Below are 27,586 nucleotides of genomic sequence, written 5' to 3' on the forward strand. Positions count from 1 at the left end.
TGCTGGTTTGTTCGTGTTGAAGGTTACAAAGAAAATGTATACGTCGATCTAAATTTAGTTTACACCCCCCAAAACAAAAAACATCTATGAGAGACCCTATAGTTCGCGCACGTCGAATTTTTTTGTATGTGAGGAAAGATGTTGCCAGCATGCAATTGTAGACAAGTTCACGGAGTATAATCATGGATTTATCATAGAGAATTTTCAAAGTATTTTCGGCCCCAGTGATCCATCGGTACCACATCTCCCCTACTTAGTTCTTTTGAATTCCGTAGTTGCCGACGAACGCTCCTGGCGTATGCCCATCAAAATATTCGGGGTTATTACAAATAAGAATAATTATTCAATGGTGTAATGAAGATTTGTGCCTGCAAGAATGTCTTCAAATGATATTCGTCTTGACCATATCTAAATCGTTATACGAGTAAATAGATTGGCTTCAAAACTTCTGAAGCAAAAGTTCAAGTATAAAAACAAAACCGCTTCTGTAAGAAGCCGGAGTACTTCGTTACTGAACACCTCTACCTCGTAGGCACAACGTTACGAACGATAAGTTTTCTTCGACTGAGAATTTTAAAGTTCCAAACTTTTTATCAAGTCATATAAGGCCTATACTTCAATATATGTTATAGCTATCCATGACATACGCCTGTAATCTAAATGTTTGAAAACTTCCACGTTACAGAGCCGTCTCATGCTGTACTTGCCGGAAGACCTTGCTTTTCGAGAATATCCGCTCCCTGCCGAAGCCGATCATTTGCGGACTGTGCAGCAAATCTGTGATGAATCCAAAACGATTTCAATGTTGTGGACGCTTATTTTGTCGCGAATGCGTCAGAGAAGTCGGAAACCTTGGGTAGGACTATACAATACTTCCACACTCATTCCATTGCGATATTCCGTTGCTTAGTAACACTGTACCTATACAATTAATGATAGTTAAACGAAACTAGTAGGGTATAGACAATACTATTGCATGCAGGGTTGCATTTAAAGCAAATGGTTATTTAAAACACTTTGTTTAAAACATGTTTTAGGCAGTGTTTTAAACAAAGCCCTTTTTAAAAAATGTGTTTTTTTAAGTTGTATAATTATGCAAGAATTGTGTAAATACTTTCCAAAAAACATGTTGTTTGAGCCTATTACGGACGATAACCATAGCTGACATATATGATTTAGTGGAGGGTTGGAACCCTCGAAATAGTCGGTTCAACAGCTATAGTACGTAGATATTTATAGATCATTGTTACGGAATGAATGTTCTGATGATGATTATTGCCGACCGTTGAAATGCAGCATGACGATGGAGTCCTGGTTATAGATATTTTTGGTCCGTAGATATGACAGGGGTTGGGAACCTATTTCGTCAAAGGAGCTGTATTTACCCTCTATTTTCAATTGTCAAGTCAATCCATGATGACGGCACAATTGAATATTCGTGACGTCATGGATTGAAAAAATAAAAAACATGTTTAAACCAAGAGCCTTGTGTCAAACATGTTTGTTTTAAATGCAACCCTAATTGTATGTGCTTCTGGCCAATGCGTGCAGCAAATAGCAGCTCTTCCCTTAGCAATCTAATAGCCCAGCCGAATTTGGTGGTTTTTATTAATGGTCTTATAAGTTATCCTAAATATTATAACCGCACTAACCACAGAAATCAGCGAATGCTAACAGACTGCTAATATCCTTCGTCATGATTTGGCATTTTATAGGTACAAAATGACCCGCTAAGACCCGTCACAAACTTTGATGAAAATCCATCGACGATTGAAGTTTGATTTAAAATTCGTTCGATGATTTCTCTGCCAGTCTCTGTGTTCCGAAATTCAAACTATACAACATCCTCATTATGTTGGATTTTGTCGTATATTTTTACATTTTCACACATGACATATAATTTCATATGACATCGTCCAAGTTGTCTAATCCTTTCGTAAACCAATTACAGACAGGTTCAATGTCCAGCATGCAACTCACCAGATCGCCTTTACGTCGCGGAGGAGATGCCGGATGCGAAACTCTGCCCTATTTGTTTCCTACTTCACATCGAAGATGTTAAAAACTGTGATCACAATTTATGTCGTGATTGTGAACGGTGTGCACTGGGAAACGGCAGGTATTGCGCTCAGTGACTTCAAATCATAGGCGCCGATTCCGGCGATCGTGATATACCGATAGAAACCATTCCAGATAGTTGGCTAGGCCATTTCCATAAATGGCGAGATCCTTTCGGCAGATCGCCAGTAACGATCGATAGGTGATGAGGTGGATATCGCACTAGTATCGTATATTTCAATGATTTCTACGATAGCGTATAGGGTGAAACCAGGTCATCGACACTCTCTGGTACAAACTCTTGCTTTACTGACCAATGGGTGCAAACGAATCAAGTGCACCAATTCTATTGGATATAAGTCCAAGGGGTGAAGTACGGTGCCAAGGTGCCAAGGTGCCAAAGGGTGTGGTGGTAGGTGCCAAAGGGTGGAATACTAGAGATGGTATGAACGTGCGAGGTTCACGTTCGCGTTCTGTGTGTGAACTGTGAATCTCAGAAATTTAGAGGTTCACGTTCACAAATGAACCTTGGAAGGTTCTGCACTGTGAACCTTTTCCATATATTACAATTTGCACTTCATCATAACATCTTTGATTGAAATTTATTGCATTTCAACTGCGGGTCACTCTATGCACAGCGCTGGCAGCATGAAAGATTAACACTACGAACATAGGTCTACGCCTTGACAATATCAAAAATCTTACTTGCTCCGTTACAGAAGCTTGCTCGAAATATCCAGCTGTCGGTTTGTGAATATTTAGTGACTCTCTGCTGTGACCTTGACCCGCAATGACACAACATCAAGAGCGAAATACACTGCATGTAGTCAACGAATGATGCTTATTCACCCAACCAAAGGAATTGCTGTCGTTGTCTGATGTCAAAAATCTATTAGGTGTACGGGGTCAATCTTGACTCCCTATGTTTATTGTATCATAAAAACAAGATCCGTGCGATTGGGGTGTTGGCTAACGCTGTATAACTTGGTAATAGGGTAATATCGGTAGCAAGTGTAGAAACCCGTTTTTCACTCCGCTCAATAGCAATATCGCGATACTTAGACGGCAAATACATTGTCCGGTATGGCATCGACCAGGGGTGGGCAATTATTTTCCTCCGTGGGCCAAATGAGAAAAATATATACGTTGGCGGGCCAAGTGAAAATGTTTAGCAATATTCTTCAGCGTATGTTAATTTTATTTCTAAATTACATTGGTAATAAATGCTGCTTCTTGAATGTGTTGATATTAGAGAATGAGAAAGTGACAGTTAATAAAAAATATCTATTTGCTATCATGATTCGAAACAATGTTAAACATGATACATTTTAGCTCTTTTTAAACCCATATTCACGTTCTATTATCAGAGGTGGTCAGTAACGAAGTACTTCTACTTTTTAGAAGTACTCAAGTAGTTTTCCTCTACTTCTAGTACTTACTTGAGTAGAACTGATTTTTGCTACTTCTACTTCTACTTCATAATATTTTGTGATCTACTTACTTACTTTCCGCTATTTTCAGTTTGTCAAGTAGAAGTAGTTTAATCCTCCAATCAGGAAGATAGCCTGAGGAATTTCGGGGCTGTTTCCACGGAATAACTACATTCAATTTTCAGAAAAGTAGAATAATACCGAGAATTTTCGTCGCGCTTCGCGCACAGTGGATATGGAGTGACCAGTATGATTTCACGAAAGTACCGGTGAATATAATTAGGTAGCGGGTTGCGTGGGTCCGTTCACACTGCATTGTCGACCATATGAAATATTTTATCACAGAATATATGGCCCATCATAGCGTTTGAAACTGATGTTTCGTAATCTAGCATTTACTTAACATATCGTATTATACAAGTCCATGGCATGCCCTAATCTGGAACAGCGGGCTCTGACTTTTTTTTAGCTTTAGACGACCTGTTTTAGCATACAACCTTCAAAACTTTCTGAACTAAAGACATGAAATACATTGTCCGCTTTTAGAAGTAGTATTTATATTTCACTTTAAATTCCCAGTATCATACTTTCAGTTCTAATTAGTATCAGTTCTTTTGCCTGGAGAACATACATGTTTAAGTATAAAAGCAAGTGTAACAATGCCTTTGATTTCTGGAAATAAAGCTACACAATATGGCATTTTTACGATCCACCATATTGTTTATTAATGTGTACTAATCGCCAGGGATATCAATAACTTCTAGTTTCTAGATATCCCTGCTAATCGCGCAGAGTGTTTACACCGTATCCGATAAAACTTCTCCGTATTGCTGTTCGACTAAACTACGGGCCTTATAATATGGGGGAGGGTGCCATACCATGATCTTTTCTGAAACGTGCTGTTCGATTTACAGAGGATTAGTATCGCATTTCCATATCAATACCATAATTTTCATCCCATCATTCGGACCAACGCTTATGCTGTCGAAAATTGGATATTTCCTGATATGCATCAATATGAATCAAGCCCTGCACCTTTCGCATGGCTCAATTTGCATCTTTTGACAATCAATGCGAAAGAATTACGATCGTTTTCACAACTACTTACTTACTTGAGTAGATTTAAAGTCAGCCAATTCTACTTCTACTTCAAGTAATTTTAGTTCGCTTATGGAAGAAGTACTTCTACTTGTACCTGAGTAGATTTTTCCGTCGCTACTTCTACTTCTACTTGAGTAGCTTTGTTGACTACTTTGACCACCTCTGTCTATTATTAAGACTCTATAGCAGTGGTTCTCAAACTTTTTTAGGCATGACTTCTCCCTTTATGATAGTGAACATAGTGAACAATTTTGCGCCCCCTTATCAGGATATCACAAAATTCAACCGGAATGCCAGCAATCCCAACGGATAGTTTGATGGCATTGAAGATTATTGCTGTTGATGAGCGAATAATGAAATATCCAAGTCGGACAATACACAGAGCAACAGCTATAAGCTCTAGTATATCGCGCGGGGCGCGAAATTTTTTTAAATAAAATTCGGCATCGCGACACCCTTCTGATGCTTTTACGTCTCCCAGCTCGAGAACCACTGCACTGAAATGTATATGGAATAGTACAATGCTCTTATATTTTTTTGTTCGCTGCCATCCGAGCAGTGTGCAGCTTAAATGGCCTTTATGTTGAGCGAAGCTTGCAGTTTTTCTGAACTTCGCCCTCTCTTGGTTCCTGTTTTTCTCATAGGAACAACGTTAATTAAAATTCTTCATTTAGGCGACATGCTCGGCAAAAACGGAAAGGATGGGTGTACCCCTGACTCCAGTATGCGAATATTTAGTGCTCTAAATTCTAAATCTTGTTCGAATTTCAGTTTTCGGCTTTCTTTTTTTGGCATGCCGGTTAATCTTTTATCCGGTGATATTTATGAGTCATAGTAATCGCGAGCACTGATCGACTTGTCTTACGAATTGATGATTTGTATACATATCACGTTAGAAATTTAAACACATACCGTATAACACATAATATGACAATGGAAACAAGGAAGGTTTGAACTAAAATATATGAAAAGAGTGATTTTTTGTGACTTCAATTGCTACTCACACTTTGCCACATTGCCCTTATTTTGATGACGCATGCCAGGTACGTAGGCAGCGTAATCGTGGCATATCAATGCACATTGCACAGGCTTCAAATTAAACGAATTTCCTGTTCATTTGATACAGCCTATGGTTTTCGTCATTCAAGATGCAAGTTTTATGTTTTGAATTCGAAGAAAGCTTTCGCGGGCCGCACAGAATAGCTTCGCGGGCCGCATTTGGCCCGCGGGCCGCACTTTGCCCAGGTCTGGCATAGACCGTTAAGGCGTAAGCTTACATTCCCCCGCAAGTCCTTGTTGAAATTATAGGCAAAGCGGAGGAAGATATATTGACTCTGTGGGATTATAATATCATTTAATTGCCCTAAACATTTGGCTACGTTGAAAACGTCAATATGTAGTTCAGCACAGTGGCATTATGTGGCCCGAGTCGTCGCTAGGTATGGTGTACATAAATAGGCCTATAAGCTATCACTTCACTGAAATGTTGGGTTGGAATTAGCAATATATGACGTCACATGACGTCATGAGGTTCACGTTCGCGGTCACACAGAGCCTTTCAAAAAGGTTAGCGTTCACAGGAACCCGAACCTTTCAGAGGTTCACACCATCCCTATTGGAATACATAAACAGAAGGTACTACACCCCTGGTATATATTTACCTCATATTTGGCGTATTTGACTCGTTTATACGTTTTGGAATCTGCATCTGGACAGCATTTTGTATCAGAAAGAGCCGATTTCCAGATCTCGAGCCTACACGATGGTGAAAATATTGTGAATACACCTATTTGCCACACATGAATATGGGACATTACGTAACAAGTAACATGTAGCCCCGACAACACCAAAACCAATTTATCATGCTCTGTTCAGACTGAACTTCCATTGATATGAAAGAAGCCAACATTATGGCAGAGCGAAATCGGTGATTTTTTTTTCTAGTCAACGGAATTACGACTGAGACAAATTGACAGATTTCGCAGTAGCGAAAGATCGCGCTGTATAGGCCTACCTCCAATATCCGAAAAGTAGTAGATCGCGTCCTGCAAATGTGTGAGAAGCCCTGCTTCTAACCAATGTGTCCATTGTCATGTGCATCGTAATTTCCTACCTGCTGATTTCATTCGTGCGTCTGTGTTCAGGGGTTGTGAAGTTTGCGAGGCCGTTTCGAGTCCTTCACCTGCACCCGTAAATCCGATGGGCAACGGACAGAACCTATTAGGAATGGGGGTCATTCCAATGCCATTGCAACAAATAAATCTAGCTCCGCTACAAAATGCATTCCCCGGATTTGCTCGGCGGCAGCAGCAGCAGCAGCCTAGGCAGGATTCCCCGACGGTAAGAATTTTATGAGCGACCTCAAATATAGCCGCGACCTCTTTGGTGGGTGGCTTCGGCACTCACGAAACACTGGCGGACACTTTGTAATAAATCCGTGAAATGATTTATATTTGGAAAATCACCAGATATATTTTATGCTATAGCATCACCATTGATTTAATCAAGTAGGCCGCTCATGGACAGCAGTGGCGAAATCGGGGCGCGCACATCGGGCTTGAACCCGACGTTGATATCGTAGCCGCACATTCGAAACATTCGAACCCAATTTTTGTCCAATAAGTTAGTATTCGGTATGGGGCACCCGTAATTGTCATAAAGCTTAGCCTGTGTGCTGTACATGTCAATTGAATCGCCACGTCATAAATTTTAACCTAATGTCTTAACGAAACTGTTTATTCCTATCATTCGATTCGCAACCATGGTGGTCAGTAATGAAGTACTTCTACTTTTTCGAAGTACTCAAGTAGTAGTATTCTACTTGTAGTACTTACTCAATTAGATATAATATTCCGCTACTTTTGCTGCTACTCGGTAATATCTTGTGGCATACTTACTTTTCGCTATTTGCAGTTTGTCAAGTAGAAGTATTAGATTCTTCCCACGAGAGAGGGGATGGAGGACGAAGAAATTTAGGGGCTGCTTTCACAATGTACCAACAAGCAATTTAAATTTCCCGAAAGTTAAGCAAAGTGCAGAATTTTCGTCGTTGTTCGCGTGAGATAGATATGGAGTGACAATGGCAAGTATATTTTCACGAAAGTACCTGCCAATATATTTTAAGTATCGGGTTGTGTAGTTCCTTTCACACCACATTGTCGCTCATGTGACATTTTTCATCGCGTTAAATATTACTCAGTAAAACCCTTGACGCTATCGTATCGTAATTTAGCAGTGCACGGTCTTAGTCTCGAAAAGGTGGTCCTCGACTTTTGAGTGTTCGTCCCAGACATGGGGTGATTACTTCATGAATGTAATCGATTGCGATTACGATTACTTCCGAATGACGCGATTACGATTACGATTACGATTACAGCAAAATCAGGAAATAGTCGATTACGATTACGATTACATTGGAAAAGTAATCACGATTACTCACGATTACATTTATTTTGCATTTTAGAAGTTATATTGGAAGACAATATATGGATTGCGCTGAAAAGGCCTAATGAGATAACAAACTTCTTTTTAAAAAAGATGGGTTATTTGCTTGTTACGTCATAATGTACCCATTGCCGATTTTTATAGAGGACGATTTATTGCACCAACGATTTGCATTCTTGCCAGGTCCATGACTGCCGCACCCCAAATTTTCCAATAGGGTGGGGAGCGAGCTCGAAGGGGACTCAAAAGTATTTCGTAAACCAACATAAATTATAGAGTATTCTCGAGAGATTTGATTAACTTGAAAATTCTCTCTAGATAAGCTTGATTTTGGAATACATACGTCTTCCCCTCAACAAAAAAGCATACATAATTTAGGATTGCATTTAAAACAAATGGTTGTGTAAAACACACTGTTTAAAACATGTTTTAAACAAAGGCTTTAAAAAAATTGTGTTTTTCAAGTTGTAAAATTATACCATAATTGTGTAAAAAAATGCTTTCCACAATTACCATCCGATTTAGCCGACGTACATAGATATCGGATGGTTGGAACCCCTCAAAATGGTCCGTTCAACAGTTACAGTACGGATATTTCGTCAAGGAGCCATATTTACCCTATATTTCCAATTGTCAATGTCAATCCACATTCGTCACGTCATGGCTTAAAAAATAAAAAATAAAATAAAAAACCTGTTTTAAACAAGGGCCTCGTTGTAAACATGCTCTCTTTAAATTCATTTTTGTTTTAAATGCAACCCTATTTTATAGCAATAGGTATTTAGGTTCCAGTCAATACCATGCCACAACACACCAAAAGACATATGCAATTTCGACCAACACGCGACTTCACGAAGCGTGCTACTAAAGAAAGACTTAGGTCGAAACTAAGGGCATGTGTCCATCGTCAATAGCCACGCTGGGCGGGCGTGACTACTGGTCGGGTCCTTTCAATCCGAGCCCACGACGCAAATGCCCCCCGTACACCCACAGAGCATTAAAGACATGACAATTTGTGTGTGCGTCTCACGAAAGTTTTTCTTTTAGTCTGCTACGTTTGGGATACAACATTATCTTTTGATTATATAACAGACCGGAAGTCACGAATGAACAACATACGCTAAAGTAATTATAACAAGATAACATGCGTTATAATTATGAATTACGTGCCCCCAGCTCTACAGGTAAATCTGACCATCGGGGGGCAGAGAAAAAGAGAAGAATAAAAATTAATAATAATATAATGCAATAACCGATATTATTGACGAAATTCAGCCTTCAACTTAAAAATATCACCCTATGGCGGCCAAAGACCAATGTTTGGACTGGGGGACGAATTGCTGTTTTGGTCCTGGTTCTATAGCTACAACCCACGCTAACATGATATATAAGCTCATGGCTATTGCGGCAGGTCCCAATGTTGAGTAAAGAATTATGAAATAACGATTGCCGCCTGTTTCGAGTAGAGTCATATGAGAAGAAGATGAAGAAAACATAAAATTCTGCCTTCAATTTAATACATATAATGTAGCCTACTTCAAGCTGCCGCTATGTGAAACGGCAAAACGGGTCGGTTATGATATATATAAGCATCTGTTGATTTTTATTGCTTCGTTGTGGAAACCGTAATGTTTTATTTGGCGAGTACAAAATTTCAAATCTCTATCCGGTGTACGTACGTATACGTACTACATATATGCCTACTGCTCGCTGAGCAGCAACGGTCAAACTGCGTTTACATGACCAAACATTATTAAACAAGTTACTCAGTAGAGTGGTGATTAATTATCCTGCTGCGGGGTACTGACGCGTGGAACGTGTTGATAACCTGATATACAGCACGGAGGGTGTTCTTACAATCACATCGAATATCTATTTACTGTGGATACTTCTTACTTACGCAATGACTAGCAAAGCTAATAGGCTACTTCTGACGTAATAATGAGCAATGGAATTTAAAAATCGGACGTTTGTGCTATCATGAACCTGGTATAATACATCTTCCTTGTTCACGAATGTTCAGTTTATGTCATAGTACTTGTACAAATAAAAAGTAATCGTTCTTTCACAAAGAAATCGATTAGATATGGGAAGTAGTCGATTACGATTACTTCGGAATTTTTTCGAATGTAATCGATTGCGATTACGATTACTTGAAAATGCTGTAATCGTCGTAATCGATTACGATTACTAATCGCGATTACCCCATGTCTGGTTCGTCCCTGTTTTAGCGAACCAGCGTTGAAGCTTACTGGACAAAAGACATGATAAATATTTTCCGCTTTTTTGAACACAGTACATATATTTACTTTTTAGAGCAAATAATTACTTTGATTTCAACTAATTTATCCGAGTTCTTTTGCCCCGATCACATGAGGCTGTAAGTTAAATACTAAGTACGGCATTGTATTGCATGTATTGAATGTATGCCTATATGGCATTTTGCGGTCCACCATATTTTAGGTAACGTACTAATCGCACAAAGCGTTAGTGCAGTATCCCACAAAACTTCTCCGTTGTGTTCTGCGTCTTAACTATGGGTCTTGAAATACTGGGGAGGGCGCCACTCCATGACATTTTCTGAAACGAGGTGCTGGGGAAAAAATATAGTTTAAAAACACTGTTACGTAACGAAACTATCAGTTGTCAACATCGAGTTCATATGCTGTGGATAATTTATACCTCCTGGCATAGGCGCCGACTTTCATTTTTGCATGGGGTGGCGGCAGGCGCGTAGCCAGGGATGTCGAAACCCCCTTCTTTTGAAACGCAAAACCCCGTCTTTTTGAAATGACCATTCTGACGCTAATATTCAGTTGCAATTAAACGAGTCGTATTATCAGTGTTACGCAGCCACCAATAAGCGAGATTCGTCTGTGCACGCATATCGTATCGCACAATGTAACTGAGATGAAATGATTGCGAAAGTAGGTCATTGATTGCCGCGCACTCAGCATTCGTCGCTGGACTGAGCACTGAGCAGTAACACTGCGCGACAATTCTGAACACGAAAGACACAAGAATTATGATTACAAACGCGTGCGGCCAATCAGTAATTATCCCTTACCGCCAACACAATGGGTTTTTACTTGGTATTGAGTAGCTCGCATCGTGACAATTGATTGCTGATTAAAACATCGATTTTGATTGCATTGCTGCATTTCCCAATTTACGTTCGCAGAGAATAATTGGATTAATATTATGGGCACTGGAATAAATTCCAACTAGCAGGCACACACAATAAAACACTGTTCAACTTTGCGCTCCGAGAATATTGATCACAAAATGGTTCACAAAGTATTTTAAACACGGCTTCCGGCCCTCGCCGATGCAAATAATGCACTTTAATTTGTAGAAGGTGAACGTGCATTTGGAAGTCAAATCGCGATAGGAGATGGTGTTTCTCAGAGCGCGCGATGAAATCTACGTTTCTAACGATGAGGTCGAATTTGTACATCTAATAAGGATCGTCAGTTTGCTGAAATCAGCGTCAGTACGCTGTGCGAAATACATAGTAGCTAGTGATCAATTTTATCGGACTGTACAATCGGCCGGCAAGGTTGCGCTGATAACGAAATTGCAGACATGCCGCAAACCTGCAATAATTACAATTACAGGGTGCGCTAGTCATACCTAAATACCCAGATTCGGCAATGGCAACGAGCACAGTTTGTTCAGACGCTGGCATATGTTTTAATCAAAACGATACATAAAAGACAAACAATATTACACTCAGAGATTGTCACTGTTCGGCGAAAGTGTTTCTGCGAACGGTAGCAGGCCTGCATGCGGACGCGCTAAATCAAACTACCGTCGATAGTGCACATGAGATATCGATGACCTATTTCGCATTCAAATGATTCTCGCTAATTTGCAATACGCAGCGTCGATGTTACGAATTAGTGAATTGGCTTCAAAAGGACGGGATTTCTAGTTATAAATGAGACGCTCCCTGGCTACGCACCTGGGTTGTCAATGTCGACAACGCGCTGGTTAATATCAGCCCGGGGCCTACAGCCTACGTAGGCCCCGATCAGCCAGTAGAATTTGATCGTAAAATGGTACGCTTTAAATTATCCATGTCTTATTGCAGCAAGGGCAATATGGGCGCATGCCGCGACCTTATCAATAGAAATACACATCCCAAAGGTTTGAAATCCGACCCGCCATAGGATTGCGCTCGATAGAGTCCGTCCAGCAATAAAGTTTATTGTAACATTCAAACTAATCGAATAAATTCAGAATTTTCGCCACCGAAAATCTCGTCTTGCTTCAATATTTGAAAACGTAATTCAACGTCTTGCACTGCACAATACGCAATATTAATAAAAAAATCCAACACTGACAAGTGACACCCAGGGAATACGAGTATATAAAGCAGACAATAATTAGTAGCCTACAGATGATCGCAAACGAGAAATCGAGCGTCTAATCAGTAATTCCTCTACTTGTGTACAGCACGAAGGGGTTCCAAGTCTGATATCGCGACAATTGTTTGCTCATTATAGCGACGTATGAGCTGCATTGTTGCATTTCCCGATAAAACTCTGCAAAACCTTGTAGAGTAATGAATATGTGCACTTTGCACAGGAATGACTTTCAATTCGCGGGCATACACAAACAACTGTCCTATTTCGCGCTCCATGCCTCCAATGCGGAACTCAGGAATTTTTTTATAAATGAATGGGGCGCAAAAACAAAACAAATTACGAGAAAGAAAACGTGAATTCGCTCGTCTCGTCGAAAGAGAAGATGGTGTCTCTCCATAATATTTCTCAGCGCAAGCGTGTCGTAAACGAGGTTGCTTCGATTGTCTGATTACTGATCACGGATTATTGGGGCGTTTTAAGCACTAGTTCGTGGTCGCCGACGAAGCTGCGTATTCTATTATTCGCGCGCGTATCGGTTAATGGTAAATAATTGGCATTTACGCACTATCACGGACTCGCTAATTGACAGCGCTGGTGATTTGAAATGGCAGACGGACGGCGTTTAATCTTATTGTATGGGGTGGCCGCCACCCCATAAATGTGTCATGGGGTGGCTGCGCCACCCCGCCACCCCGTAACTCGGCGCCTATGCCTCCTGGGATGTAACCGCTTTTGACAGTCCTTGAGTGCGTAGTTATGGCAACTTTGCAAAACTACTTACTAACTAAGGTAGATTTAAAGATGGCAAAATCTACTTCTACTTGTAGTAGGTTTGGGTTGCTTTTGAGAGCAGTACTTCTACTCGTACTTAAGTAGATTTTCGCGTCTACTTCTACTTCTACTTGAGTAGCTTTATTGACTACTTTGACCCCCTCGACTCAGATATATCGAAAACACTGGTCAACAAAATGAATTTTTTTTATGCAGAACATCCGAGAGCCGTTTCTGGCGTTTTTGAGGTTGCTGATTACGAATATTGCATTAGTTTTGTCAGATTGGCTCTTTGTCAGAAGATATTCATACCCATAAAAAATCCCAAAATTACTGAATTTACCGTTAAATATTTCACTTGGTAGGAAGAAAATCGTGTTTTTTCTAATTTTATACTGCGCATAAATAACTAATTGACTATGAAGAACACTCATGTCATTCTCAGTCATTCTATCAATATTAGCATGACATGATGCGAAATATCTGTTTGTCAAAGAACCAGTTTGTCAAGTCTGAAAATTGTTCTTTTGCACAATGGAAATACATATTCTCCTGGTCATTCTACCAAGATTAAAGAGCAGTATAAAACTATAAAATTTGTCCTTGGAAGGCTTGAATACAATACTCATACGTGTCTCCTTTCTTTTTACTGGTAAATGGATAATTTTCCGCTGAGCCAAGAATGTGGGTATACCTAGTAACCCTATCAATCAAGAAGCTTAAATCTGGTATCTGGTATATTCGAATACCGATGAAAGATTCCAATTTCACTTTAGGAAGGAGTTCACTGCATGTTATTTCTCGTAAGATGAAGTAAATAAAACTTTTTAGATGATCATAAAGCACCCAACTACAAACAGTTGGTCCGAAAATTCGTATCTGCATATCGAACACTTGAGCACAAACATGAGCATAGAAGTTCACGTCCTGTTCAGAAATCTCGATATATTTCCTGATCACCTTGTTGATTAGCAAGGGGAGAGGCTCTACCAAGACATTGGAACAACAAAAGAAAGATATCAGGGAAGATGATATGAAAAATTGAACATAATATCAGACTATTGCCGGAACCTTTCAAGAAACTGCACTAAATAGCTTACAGGCGAAAATCTTACAAAAAAAAAACCAATTTTGATTTGAAATATATCAATAATATTATATTCCAACTGATTATTTCAAATTTAGAATCGGTGGTTGACGTAAAACCGATTGAAATAATGCCACGTTAGTTGAGTACCTGGGTAAATACTTATGTACATGACTGGAGTTTATTTATGTACATGATATTCGTGAAAATCTGTAACTATTATAAATCTATTACCCCTATATATATAGCAGCTTTCGTTTAAGACCCGTGTTAATAAATTTTGTGCTTGTGCGCCAGGTATAAGATCGCCATATCTGTTTACGAAGGGAACAGGAATTGCTTGCCCAACCATGCAGTCACGTGTTCCTCAGCTATCCAATATCCATAGGGTGTATAGTTATCTATGTACTTACACTGTCTCTGTACTTGCCCCCGCTATTTTTTCGGCATTAATGAATATGACCAATCTTACACCAGACCTATATTGGTTTCTGCGATTCTTTGCCACCGACGTTTAGCTCGACACACTTTCGTTCTAGTATAGTATTTAAATCAATGATGCCAATGGAAGAGTTGGTCAATGTGGCGACTGGTATTTATCTACCTTGCAGATTGACGGGGCGAAAACAATTTTCGTCCTTTTCATGATGATCTGTACTGTGTGGATGCACGGCCTCTGCGTAACTACTTGGACAATCGGCATTCTCACGCTACTGGCTGTGCGACTGAGCTTCCTAAATTGCTTAGGCATTCTATATATCACATGTCTTATCATGTTAATCGCTAGTCTGTATTACTTTTACCATGCATTGCCATACTTTGCAATTTTCTTTGCCTATAATAAAAGGCCCATCAATCTTCACTGGAATATCTCGCTCAGTGTTGGAATAGGATTGTGCTATTTTGTGGTTGCATATTTAGAATCGATATTTATACACAGAATGTTACTTGAGTTTACCGTAGGAGCATTAGCTGTTATTTTCAGAAGGGTATAGACTTGTTTCGTCCCTATATTTTAACAATTAAATCATGTCAAAACTATTGTTTTTCCATTTTTTTACTCCAAGTCGTAAAACTGTTGTCAATGATAAACCACAACATTAGTCTACTTTACACAGCACGTATGCCTGCTATAGTTGGTCATTGATGAACAATGTTCAATGTTCATAATTTTCATGTATCACCTAATTTCACATAAATTTAGTTACAAAGTGATACCTGCGAAATTATACCGGGATATAGGCCTACGTGCCACAAACGTGTTTGAGTGCTCGGCGATTTTTGAGATCACGATTTCGTACCTGTTATACCTTCGTATTATGGTCTATGGATAAGTTGACCACATAATATTATGCTATCATATATTATCATCATTTTCGTTATTGTGTTTAGATCGTTCATTATATATCGAATCACATATCATCGGCACCATGCTCCCGACCGTATAGATAAAACGTGTATACATATATTGCGACTGTCATACTGCCACTCTTGTCCAAATACAAGTGTAAGTAGCAGTATAAGTATAGATGTGTTTTATTGGTATTTTATGTTTCATTGATTACCTTATGACAACGTTTTTAGTATGCATGTAAATATGAATATACGATGACAACACAATTATTCACATGTTAATATCGTAGGAATTATCCCGCACCGGGGTATACAGTGGCAGGTGAGTTGGCGCTAACTTTACTGGGAAAGGAAAATCTCTTACCATGTGTTGCCGCAGAATATCACCCTTTAATGAGTTCGGCATCAATCAATCGTAAAAATATTTTTTAATCTGTCCAAGACGCACACACACAATGTACAATGCGATATGAAAGACACAATGCGATGTAATTAATGAGCAGATAGGGGGATGCCGAACGACCAACCAGTTGGGGTCTCCTGAGCTGGCTCTTCGTCGGTCCTTTTTGGAAGCTATATCTTGCTCTTTTTGTTTCTTCGTCGGGTCCCTTTTTGTCGCCGTAAGAAAATCGACGCGGGAAATGAGGAGCCAATAATAACCTCCGACGGCGGGAATCGAACCCGGGCCACCCGCGTGGATGGCGCCGACGCTCATCACTACGCTATAACCCCCACATGCGCCACCTAGGAGTCGTTTCGGGGGTTTTGAAGGTTACTGATTACAAATATCACATTAGTTTTGCCAGATCGACTCTATTTTAGAAGATAAGAATACCACTAAAAATATCAAATTACTGTTTTTAAACCCTAAATATTACACTTTGTGGGGAATAAATCGTAGATTTACTTACTTTTCTGCTTCGCATAAATATATAATTGACTGTGAAGAGACCTCATGTCGTCCTTGTGGCAGCCTACTCATTAGGGCGGTGTTTGGATCAAGTTACTACCTTCGAGTCACGAGTCATCTCGAGTCATTGCACATTTTGACTCGAGTCAAGTCAAGTCAATCGATTTGTGGAGGTGACTCGAATAAGTCAAGTCAAGTCAAGTAACAAGTCAAGTCATGATTCAAGTCAAATTGAATTTTCGAAGTATGAGTGACGATGAAAAGTCATTACACTTTGCTAACTGTGTGTAAGACAGAAAAATTTACCATTTATCTTGAATCAAATAACCAATATAAAATTACCTATGCATGTAAAGAGGCGTTGTATCACTCACTCACTTCAGGTCGAGTCGAATATGTAACCAGACTCAATGAAACCAGGAAAGCTGAAACATTATTTCCACTCGAAGCACAATACGCATGAAAATATAGATACAATACTTTTTTTTCAACGAAAGTTAAATGAGTTATATAACAGCTTGATAAGACAGAAAAGTATAATGATAGCTTGGTTTGCAGCCTTGATGCATCTTTCGAAGATTCACACGTGATATAGCTCAAAACAACACACAACATTGCCGACAAGATAATTAGGGTTACCCTGTTTTTGGGATCCGGAGGGAAGGACACTTGTACATGCCACAGAAAGCTGAACAACGAACGAGAAAACTGAAATGAAAAAGAATTATTTCTTGATTGTGCATATTCATTGAGATTTGGGATAACCCAAAAAGCAAAACGTGATACAGAATTGGAGATCGGTCCATTAGAACTAGATTGTAATGCAGGAAGCATAGTTTTTCTGCATGCTCACTCAGTTACACTCGTTCTGCACGGGTAATCTGTCACGTATCGGTATCGCTCTTTGCGTCGTCGATTTCTTGAGATTGAGAACACGGAGCATTGAATTTCCAATGTTTTTGGATTTTTTTATATATAGAATACCAGCCCCGATATCGGCCTATCGGCCTATGATAATCGGGAAAGCTACAAATATCGGCCTCGATAATCGACCTGGTCGATAATCGGTCTACCTCTAATAATAATCCCACAAAATCTATATATTCCGTCGCTTTGCAAAACATTTCGACGAGGACTTGCAATGGAATGTAAGCTTATATACGTCTTAACGGTCTAGGCCAGACCGGACAATGTATTCGGCGTATTCAGCGTATTGCTATACGTTGATATTTAGCAGACATCGATGAATTCTTTAGATCAATATCATTGATTGGTTGAATAAGCATCATTCGCTGACTACCTACGTGTAGTGTATTTCACTCTTGATGCTGTGTGATTGAGGGTCAAGCTTATAGCTTAGAGTCACTAAATATTCGAGCAAACTTTTGTAATAAAGCAAGTAAAAGTTTTGAGATTCAGGTGCATGCTCGTTCAGTGTTGATTTTTATGCTTCCAGCGCCATGCACATAGTGGCCGGCAGTTGAAATGCAATATATTTCAATCAAAGATGTTATAATGAAGTGAAAATTGTAATGTATGAAATAGGGTCACAGTGCAGAACCTACTAAGTTTCGTTTGTAAACTTGAACCTCTAAATATCCGAGGTTCACACACAGAACGCGAACGTGAACCTCACGTTCACACCATCCCTAGCAATAAGGCTCTTATAAATACTAGGTATACATGTCCAATAAAAGTTATTTTGATGCATATTTACCTTGACTTACTTATATTTCGGTTGTCCTATTTTTCTGGCCCATAAAGTATAATTTGCGGTTGCATCGAAAACGAACCAAGGTATTAATTAGTACCGGAATAGCGCGATATTTCAAGCAAGATTCTCGAAAATCAATATTATTTTTGGCGATAAAAACTATATCTCAGTTGTAGCTGCTCGTTTTCCTAATGTGCTCGCTTAATGTACCGACAAATCGTGATGTTCCTCCAGAATATTACTATCAAGGTTCGAATACCGAACAAGAACGTGAGCGGAGCGTTTGCAACATCCCTATCGCTACAATATAACCAACATTGAAAAAAGGTAGCTGTAAATGTCGATCAAAGTAGAGTGCAGTCGCTGTATACTTTATTAGTGCGGAGCGGATCGGCAAATTCTCTGGTCCGATTCCGGCCGTATCAGGAAAAATTACTGATCCGGCCAAAAATGAAAAAGTCCTGCCGGAAATCCGGCCCAACACGGTACGATGCATCCGTGAATTTAAAAATATGACTCGTTTCTTTTTGCACTGGCTTGGCGGTTACTTGTGTGTGGTTGGTTGGTTGGTAGTTATTTAGTTACAAACGTCTAGTCTAGGCGATGTAGAGAGGAGGCATGCACTGCACGCTTTCTAGTTTATCATACCCTAATAATAAAAAAAAACCTTTAGTATGAATACACTTTTTTATTGCAATTTTTATTAAAATTAAGTACAGCTTTCTCACGATTGTTTCCTTAATACAATCTTGCCTTAATCATTAGTGTTGAAGATATTGATTTCCCATAACACAGATCTAGTTAGATTCTCGCGTACACTACAGTGTACAAACGAACGTGGTTTCCGTTTTGTGTATAAGCTTTCATGTTATTGGGATACTTTGCAAATTGGGTAGTTAACCGTACTGAGAATAAGAATAGCTCATTGAAGTAACCCAGTTCTCAGCAAATCCACTCGATAATAGAATGAATGTGGTTTGTTATGATGTTTCGCGATTCGGCCTGACGCTGATTTAGGTCACTCCCTGCTGTTACGGCGATACTTCGCGTGAACAGTGAACAGGTTCGTTGAAAACTGAAATTGTGAGTTAACTGATGTTATCAAAGACAAACGGATCTCAAGCATCAGAGAGGACGGTACTGATTTAGACGTTAGAGTCTAGCTCTAGACGTTAGATGTAATCGTTATCAATTAGGACTGGCAAATCGCTATTGTTCTGATCGCTAATGCGACGCTGGCATTCCCTTCCGTCGCCTTAGTTTTGATGATTACTTGAGTAGCCTGCTCAGCGCTCAGTGCTGATAGCGACATGTATGTAGAAAGTTTTGAGAGGAGGTAAATTTCGGATAGTTTTCCTATGCCATCAAGATGGTGTAGCCTGTAGGTTGTAACAGTGCATTGTTTTGTTTTTCAAAATATTGCTTTGATTTACTACCGATGGGATGGTGTTGGATTTAGTAGATTCAGTTTCGAATTACACATCGAATCACTGCGCTTGTGTCGTAAATGAAATCGTCAATTTTCACCTTGGCGTGAGGATAAATCGAATTTGCGACACTTTTTGATGGAGCATCCAACTTTCACATTCCTAGTAGCCTAATACGCATTATGCGGACATGTGATGCAGACATGGGGTAATCTCGATTTGTAATCGTAATCGATTTCGTGGATTGCAGCATTTTCAAGTAATTTTAAGAGTAAGCGATTAAAGTTGAAAAAATTCCAAAGTAGTCACAATTACGTTCTATTCATTTTATTGTTTTGCGTGTATAATCAAAGTAGAATACATGTAATCGTGAATAAATTGTGGTTATTTTTCCGTGTAATCATGGTTATTTTTCCGTGTAATCAGATTCTGGAAAGTGTAATAGATTACATTACATTGATATAGTAATCACCCCATGATTGATGCGCATAGCGCGAGGTGGATTTTGTTTGCGAGTAGGCTACAGTCTAAGAAGGGGTAAAATTGTGTTACTCGTATAGAGAGGGTCAGTCGACATTTGATATGCATCTGTATTCGCTATTAGAAATGTAATAACTATAGTCGTTATGAAAGAGATACACCAATATTGTATTGATCAATTTGAATATTTAATGTTTCACTAGATGTGACTGTGAATATGCGATATGCTGCGGCACTTGTTGAATTAGGCACCTGGCGAACTCGACATTCGACACTTGGCCATAGTATCCGTCTTTGTCATTACAAATGTAATACCTATTATTCTTTTGAAGACGATGCATCAATATTGCATTAATAAACTAGAAAATGAATATAATCGCGAATTGACGTATAATAAGTATTGAAATTCTATACTGCTTTACACTGTGAATTATGTTATCACGGGTAATGCTATTACCGGTTCTTTTTTCCCAACGTGGAAACCTTCATGCTTCAATTGGTCGTCCCATAGCATCCAAAGCATGTCTTATGAAGCTATTCTTATACAAAATTTATGTGTAGCCATGATCAAACCACAGCACTGCCAGCAGGGTTGCATTTAAAACAAAATGACTAAAACGTGACCGTTGTTTAAAACATGTTTTTTTTTGTGGGGTCACGACAGAATAACATTGACAATTTGAAATATAGCTTATATATGGATCGTTTGCCGAAAAAGGCTTCCAACCTCTGTCGGGGTTGCGAACGGACCAAAAATATCTTTGATAAGATGTTGTTGTTTATTGAACAAAAAGAATTGGCGCTTATCGCCTTGACCAGATGTAAATTGTAATGCAGCCTTTTACGGTCGGCGGTCATCATCATCATCAGAACATTCATTCCGTACCGATGGTCTAGAGATCTACGTGCAATAACTGTTGAACCGATTTCGGGAGTTCCAACCATTCCATATTGTGTACGTCGAATATATTGTGTGCAAATCGTCCCTAGGCTCATAATACATGTTTTTTGAAAGTATTTACACAATTAGGGCATAATTATACAACGTATGGAAAAACGTTAATAATGTTTTGAATGCAACCCTAATTATCACAGAGTCCAACGAAATAGGTACGGTCGAACTCGTGTGCTGTATATCTAGCATTATTTTCGTTGTCCCATAAAAGGTACATATTTGAACTCCCCATAAAACCTAATATTGTATTCGGAATCGAATCACTCATTCGCCCGATTTTGTGCAGCCCTTGTAATTATGCAGCAACAGCATTACCTACGATTGGGTAATGACAATCATGAGCCATCCTTCTCTTAAAAGGGTTGCCTAGGTAGTAATTAATTATCACAATCACCAAGTGCCGAATTCACCCAGTGCCAAATCAAACATACCGAATTAATCAAGTGTGAATCCACTGGTAACCACTTGACCTAAAGAGTATCCAACCCACTCCAGTTATATCATTTTGTATGGGCGTATTTGGTTCATTCTCTCCCACTACTATAAGGGTGTGTAGGTCGCATTGCGTACCAAAGAGAGGGGCTGATTTGATTCGCAACGCTACCCATGGCATCAATACGAAAATCCATCTATTCTATTTGCAGTTTGACTGGAATATTAGCTATCACGATTACGATACCAGGTTCACAAGTATCCGCCTCGAACGCTGATATTGATTGTAGTGTAGTAATAATAATAATTATTATCATTTTTTTTATCAGTGTCAAAATTTTGTGCTCACTTATTATTGTTGTTTGAGGAATTGAGGACGTGATCGTTTCGAAAGTTGCCCTCGCGAACCGCAAGGCGACCATACCATGGGGAAAATGCAAGATGATCGATGTCCGATATGTCTCGAAGATTTGAAAGATGCGAGAATGATGCCCTGTTGGCATCGAGCCTGTTTCATCTGTATTCTTGCGAACTGTCGTAACGGCGAAGGACAGTAAGTTTCTTACAAGTGTCTCCCAACCATTTACCCGTTACGGACAATATTAACGGGGATTAGATTACTAAGTTAACGCAGACGCCGTATCAAGCTTCAGCGACCGATAGATCTTCAAGAATGACCGTAACTACTACAGATAGCTATATAAATTTAATACTTGCTCACGCATTCGAACAGAGTTTCGTTCTCTAAGATTTGAAGGTGCATATATGGACTTGACAATGCAGGCAACGCACACTCGATGAAGTTGGCAAGTGTAGTTCTGAAATTTGTAAGAGACAAATCAGAGTGATTTACTTTCTCCACTGGACGATGAGATATTCAAACAAACAAAAACAACAACTGCAAATTGCAAACTTACGAACGCTGCCCAATGCTCATTGATGCTTTAGAACGCATGATGAAAATGTACTGATCGTCCGTATACGACTGGTAAATACTAAATACGGTGAATGAAATATTAGCCTAAAAATGCACGGTAGTAATGTTCTGCTACCTGCGGCATCTTTTTCTGTTAAAATGCTACCCGTTATACATGGGGGTTGAGAACCCCTGCTGTTCGTAATAGATATCCCACCAACACGCATCGATTCGGTCATTCAGTCTGTAAGCCATCAATCACCGTGCCGAAATTTATTTGCGATTCTATCACTTTGCAAGTAAGTTATTATTCACATGCCGGTACCGAATTTAAAATAAATGGACCCCAAGTCAGGCCGCTCTCAGATCTCACATTTGTTTAAAACTGACGACAGAAAACGGAACTAATCCAAATATTAGAACGGGACAATCAGTGGATGTGCTATGCTCGAAAAAAAAACAAGATTAAAACGTCGGGCAGACACTATATTTGTCCAAGCGATGTGAGTCATATCAAAATTTATCGCGCTACAACAGATTCCGCTTGGGATGGATTTGTTCGTGAAATTTGTTTTTGATATGATTATGAAATCAAACCGAGGTCGACTGCTTATTGAATGTAAATGAGATTTGACGAGTTGTGACAGAATGAGCTCGCGCGTTTTGTAACCTGATTGCCGTGCAACCTGCAGACTTTGTAACTCGCTTTCTGTAATTAGGTTCACCAACCAAGTTACGTTTATTTAAGCGGCTGATAATCTTCCGGTTGTTATCGCAGCGTACCGAATACAGAAGTCATGCAGACGCATGACGCATATGTTTATTCGACCCCATTTTTTGACCTATCTCATTTTTGCTCGACTGGCTACGCGCCTATCAGTTTCGCAATTCGCACAAGCATCGATTTAACGCTCACGGCGGCGTAGACCAGTATCTAGATATGCCAGTTCTAGATATCCCTGGGCGTAGAATCGGAAAACACTCTGCCCTTATTGTTCTCTTATTGAGAGAGTAATCTGCTTATACCTTATTCTGAACACATTCCCATAGTGTTCATATTGTTTCTTCACGCCTTTGCTGTTCACTGTCTTAACGACCTAAATCTGTATAATTAACCACTCGTCATACTAGATTACGTCCTCACATTTAGTCATCAATAGTGCACGAACATTTGTTTATGATTCGGTTCCCCTGCTGTGTAAGTCATTATTCACATGTCCGTACTAACTTGAATAAAATCTATCGAAATCTATCTTTTTGTATACCGTAACTGGCAGAGACGTAGGCCTACACAAGAGCAATATTATCAGATCGTTGTTGCATTGGTATTTGCGCATAGATTTAACCCGATTAATCTGTTCTGAGTAAGGACAAAGTTATTAACGAGTACTCGAATACGAATCGAGTAATAATTTTAGTGATTCGAATTGAGCTATGAGAGGCGTTTATTATGAAATTATATGATTCATGCCAGGAGAGTTGATTTATCAACGACAATCATAGAATACTTCTGGAGATCTCCGCGATACAAGGTTCGAACCATAATATCGAGGTTTGTGGTACGGGATCAGTAGCCATGGCATTGGTTACAAATTACCGCGTCACATCCACGTGAAATAAAGCAAAAATTGTTCAGCGTCTCCTTTAGGCGCCCTCACGGACCCGCGAACCATCACCACCAGAGGTGGTCAAAGTGGTCATCGATGGTACTCAAGTGAAGGTAGAAGTTGCGTCATAAATTTTAGTATAGCAGTAGGGATCTCGAAGTAAGTAAAAAGTAATTATTGCAAGCCTAGGTTTGCATAAGAGACTGAAAATCGCATAAGTAAAAATAGTCTAAACCCAAACCACTAGAGTCAGTAGTTCGAGTACGAAAAACCTACTTCAGAACTTCGAAAAAGTAACTGTACTTCGTTACTGACCCCACCCGGTAATAACATATAGCAGGTAAGTAATGTCTTAAGCGATTAACATTGCGAATATATTATTGTAATGGAAAGCTCCCGAACTCAAAAATATATACGAAACGTTTCTGTTCTTGATAGGCTGACTTCGCATTGTTTTTCTGCAGCAAAACAGAGAAATCACTTGAACCGACCACGTGTGTGCTCCGCGTTTGCTGGCAAGCCTTCGCGGAACCCCAAATTTTCGCTTAGTCATGATAACAAAAATCCACCATCATACACATCTAATTAGAACTACACATCTAATGAATTACCTTACAGATTGTTGGCACGTAAAATGAACTGTGCATCAACAGAGTGTTAATATCTTCCAAGATACACTTGACCCACACAAATCAGTCTGCTCGCACTTTCACTATATATTCTCCAGGTATGACATTGTTTCTTTAGGGCAGTATCTTGCAGTGCCTGTCGACAAGCTACGCTTTTCGAGAACGTCCGTTTCTTGCCGGAGCCAATCACCTGCAACTCTTGTGGGGGCTTCGATCCGAGCCCGAGAGCATTTCCCTGCTGCGATCGCGTGCTATGCTCCGAATGCATCAAACGCACTGCGTATGGAGGGTATGCTGCGCTTTCGTTTTACTAACAAGTTCGATTTTGAATCGGATATAGTTACAGGGGAATGCTGCCATACGAATTAATATAAGGGCATCTGATGTATATTGTATACATGAAAATGAACATGATTCATGAATCACAAGATATATGACCAACACTCACGCCACCCATTTTATATTCGAACAGACATGTAGTTTCTCTCCAGTATCGCAGTAGGTCCAATTCTACTCAAAAGGTTTATGTACGTACTCGTACATGTCCAATGTCCATGCTTTTGACTACGTCCATTCGTACAGTTGACATCACAATATACTCGACTGTAGAATTGAAATTGCATGGGAAGTGGGGAGTAGACCCAGTAATGTACATGTGAAATGGATAATGTTCATTGTGCGTGCATGAATACTGGTTAGGGTAACTTCATTTTTTACCATCATGGCCTACTAAAACAGGCCATGATCCCATACATATCGTAAGGTAACGATATATACTTTCGAAATATTTGAGGAGACATTTCATTGCATAACATTGTGATCGCATGCAATTACCTGCGAAAGACCAAAACCATGAAAGACGAAGATTTTTTCTTCGACTTGACGTGTCTCGAAAAAATCGCTCATTATATGTTATTACGTACATGTCGAATTACGATTATAAACATTGGATACTTTCAGTACCTCTGCTTCACATATCTGGCAGGGTGATGCGGTGCCAAAGTGGATGTTTGCCTGACTTCAAGCATGCGATCGTGGATCTTCCGACGGGCAAAATTTGTCCTGTCTGCTACGCGCTCCACACCGAACCGCCAAGACTCTGCGGTCATTCAACCTGTACTTATTGCTATCTCCGTACTTCACAAACATGCATCGAGTAAGTGATACGCTACAGCTAATCCGGTTCCAGGGCGGGGGAGTTATCTTATGCGTATAGCTAATTGGAAAAGTGTGACATTGGTTAACAACGTCCCAATGAAAAATTCCAGTGTGTTTGAGGAGTATATAAATTGGGTGTTCAAATTTGGCCCAATAGGCGATTTCGAGTGCCTGAGTTATTCGATTCTGTATCGAGTCCAGCCTATGAATATTACTCATTATGACGTCAGAACAGTTTGAAATAAGTGTAAAGTTCAAATATATACCATTATACCTGTTACGTAACGACTAATAATATAATACATCCAACCACAGCATTGTCACCAAGTGCAATGACAGGAATCGCTGAAAAACTTCCCAATTAGTCTGAATGTTCTGTAGCACTGACAATCTATTCTTTGTGGTAGTATAAAAGGTTAGGCATGTTTGAACCTCAGTTACCTCGATTCTGCTCATCCCTACTAATTATCCGCTCTATTGGTGTGAAAGCCATTCGGTGTTGACGTTGTTCAGAGATTGCCTCGTTTGCGACGCGATGATGAGCATGCCACCGCTACCGGCGAACGCCTCCGGGTATCGATTGGCCCCATTCGCACGCCGTTTTCCACCGATTCAGCCTGAGGCATCACCTTTGTGTCAATTGACATGGCCAATGGCGTGGCTCACGGCAATCTGCATGCAGGAAGACCACCATCACCGACAAGTTTGGACGGTACATTTTTAAATTTATGCTCGGATGCAAATACCAACCAGTAACCATTATTATTGTTTCAGCCACTCGAACAGAAGATGTTGTGTTCTCTTGTGGCTTTCATCGCGATATTATTCGTGTATGGCTTTGATACCACCACGGTGCTTGTTTCAGCATTGGCTCTCAACGTGTTGAATATCGGAGAAGGACACGTAGTTCTCACAATAGCGGGATCTATCATAGCCTTCATCCAGATTATATATTACTTTACTGACTCGATCCGTTTCGCAGTGCTCAGCTGCGTGCTTTATGTCGCTGTTAGCTTCCGCACTCACTGGTTCGTTGACATTGTCATTTTGATAGCGTTTGTGCCAATTGTCAGCGTGTATTTCGACCCAATGTTTTTGCAGTGGATATGTGTTCAGGCTTTAGCTGTTGCGATCGGTCTTATGCCAGACACTCGCTATCGGTTGTCGGCAGGCGTAGCGACTTAATGAGTTTGGGGTCCCGGCACAGGGTCTAGATTTGCGTGAAACGTGGGTATGTCACTTTTTGTCCCTCACTTTTCAGTGATGTGATTTGACTACTTGCTACCAAACTTTCGAATAAACTTCGTCCTTCGTCGGAGCGATTGAAGATGCTGTCATTCGTGTGAAGTATTATTCAAGTGAATACCATACTACAGTGGTTTTTAACCAATGTGCTGTGAGATAATGAGGTAGTTCAAGACCTGTAATTATAATATGGTAATTCCTATTACTTTGATTATTGTGAAACCGTTAGGCCAGTAACATATTTTATCCCGGTTACGTTGCTGTTCGGGATTGGAAAGGCTTTGCGTTACGACATTAAATTTGTCAAGAGGTACGAGAACACGACGCGAGACAAACTGACTGCATTGTTGTGACAAAATAAATATCGCACTCTTTCCCTGCTCTGTGATTATCCGGAGACATCACGATTTCGAAGAAGATGCTGGCATTTTCAGAATGCAAGTGACAGTTGTTTTCAACTAATATAACCATATTTATATATTTGGTGGTAGTTTCGAAA

At 39.8% G+C, this 27,586-nt stretch overlaps 2 protein-coding genes across 4 annotated transcripts in view; both read left to right on the forward strand.

The window, feature by feature from the left end:
* Nucleotides 1-15,884, forward strand: part of LOC145442210 (uncharacterized) — a 109,793-nt gene extending 93,909 nt beyond the window's left edge. For 2 of the 3 annotated variants that reach the window (XM_080320111.1, XM_080320112.1), the window contains exons 2-5: nt 686-856; nt 1,952-2,119; nt 6,734-6,929; nt 14,873-15,884. In XM_080320111.1, the coding sequence (XP_080176237.1) occupies nt 686-856; nt 1,952-2,119; nt 6,734-6,929; nt 14,873-15,256 (919 nt within the window). In that variant the 3' untranslated portion in view covers nt 15,257-15,884. The remainder of the gene's footprint in view (nt 1-685; nt 857-1,951; nt 2,120-6,733; nt 6,930-14,872) is intronic. The other variant, XM_080320113.1, reaches the window with a different exon arrangement.
* Nucleotides 15,885-17,736: 1,852 nt separating this feature from the next.
* Nucleotides 17,737-27,567, forward strand: LOC145442209 (uncharacterized). The gene is made up of 6 exons (XM_080320110.1): nt 17,737-19,375; nt 21,900-22,085; nt 24,803-24,973; nt 25,670-25,840; nt 26,356-26,554; nt 26,617-27,567. Exons 2-6 carry the CDS (start codon nt 21,958-21,960, stop codon nt 27,025-27,027), a joined length of 1,080 nt encoding a protein of 359 aa, XP_080176236.1. The 5' UTR covers nt 17,737-19,375; nt 21,900-21,957; the 3' UTR covers nt 27,028-27,567.
* Nucleotides 27,568-27,586: the final 19 nt, after the last annotated feature.

This window comes from Botryllus schlosseri, chromosome 7, assembly GCF_051294905.1.
Source record: "Botryllus schlosseri isolate E-star chromosome 7, Bs_hap1, whole genome shotgun sequence".
Classification (NCBI taxonomy): Eukaryota; Metazoa; Chordata; class Ascidiacea; order Stolidobranchia; family Styelidae; genus Botryllus; species Botryllus schlosseri.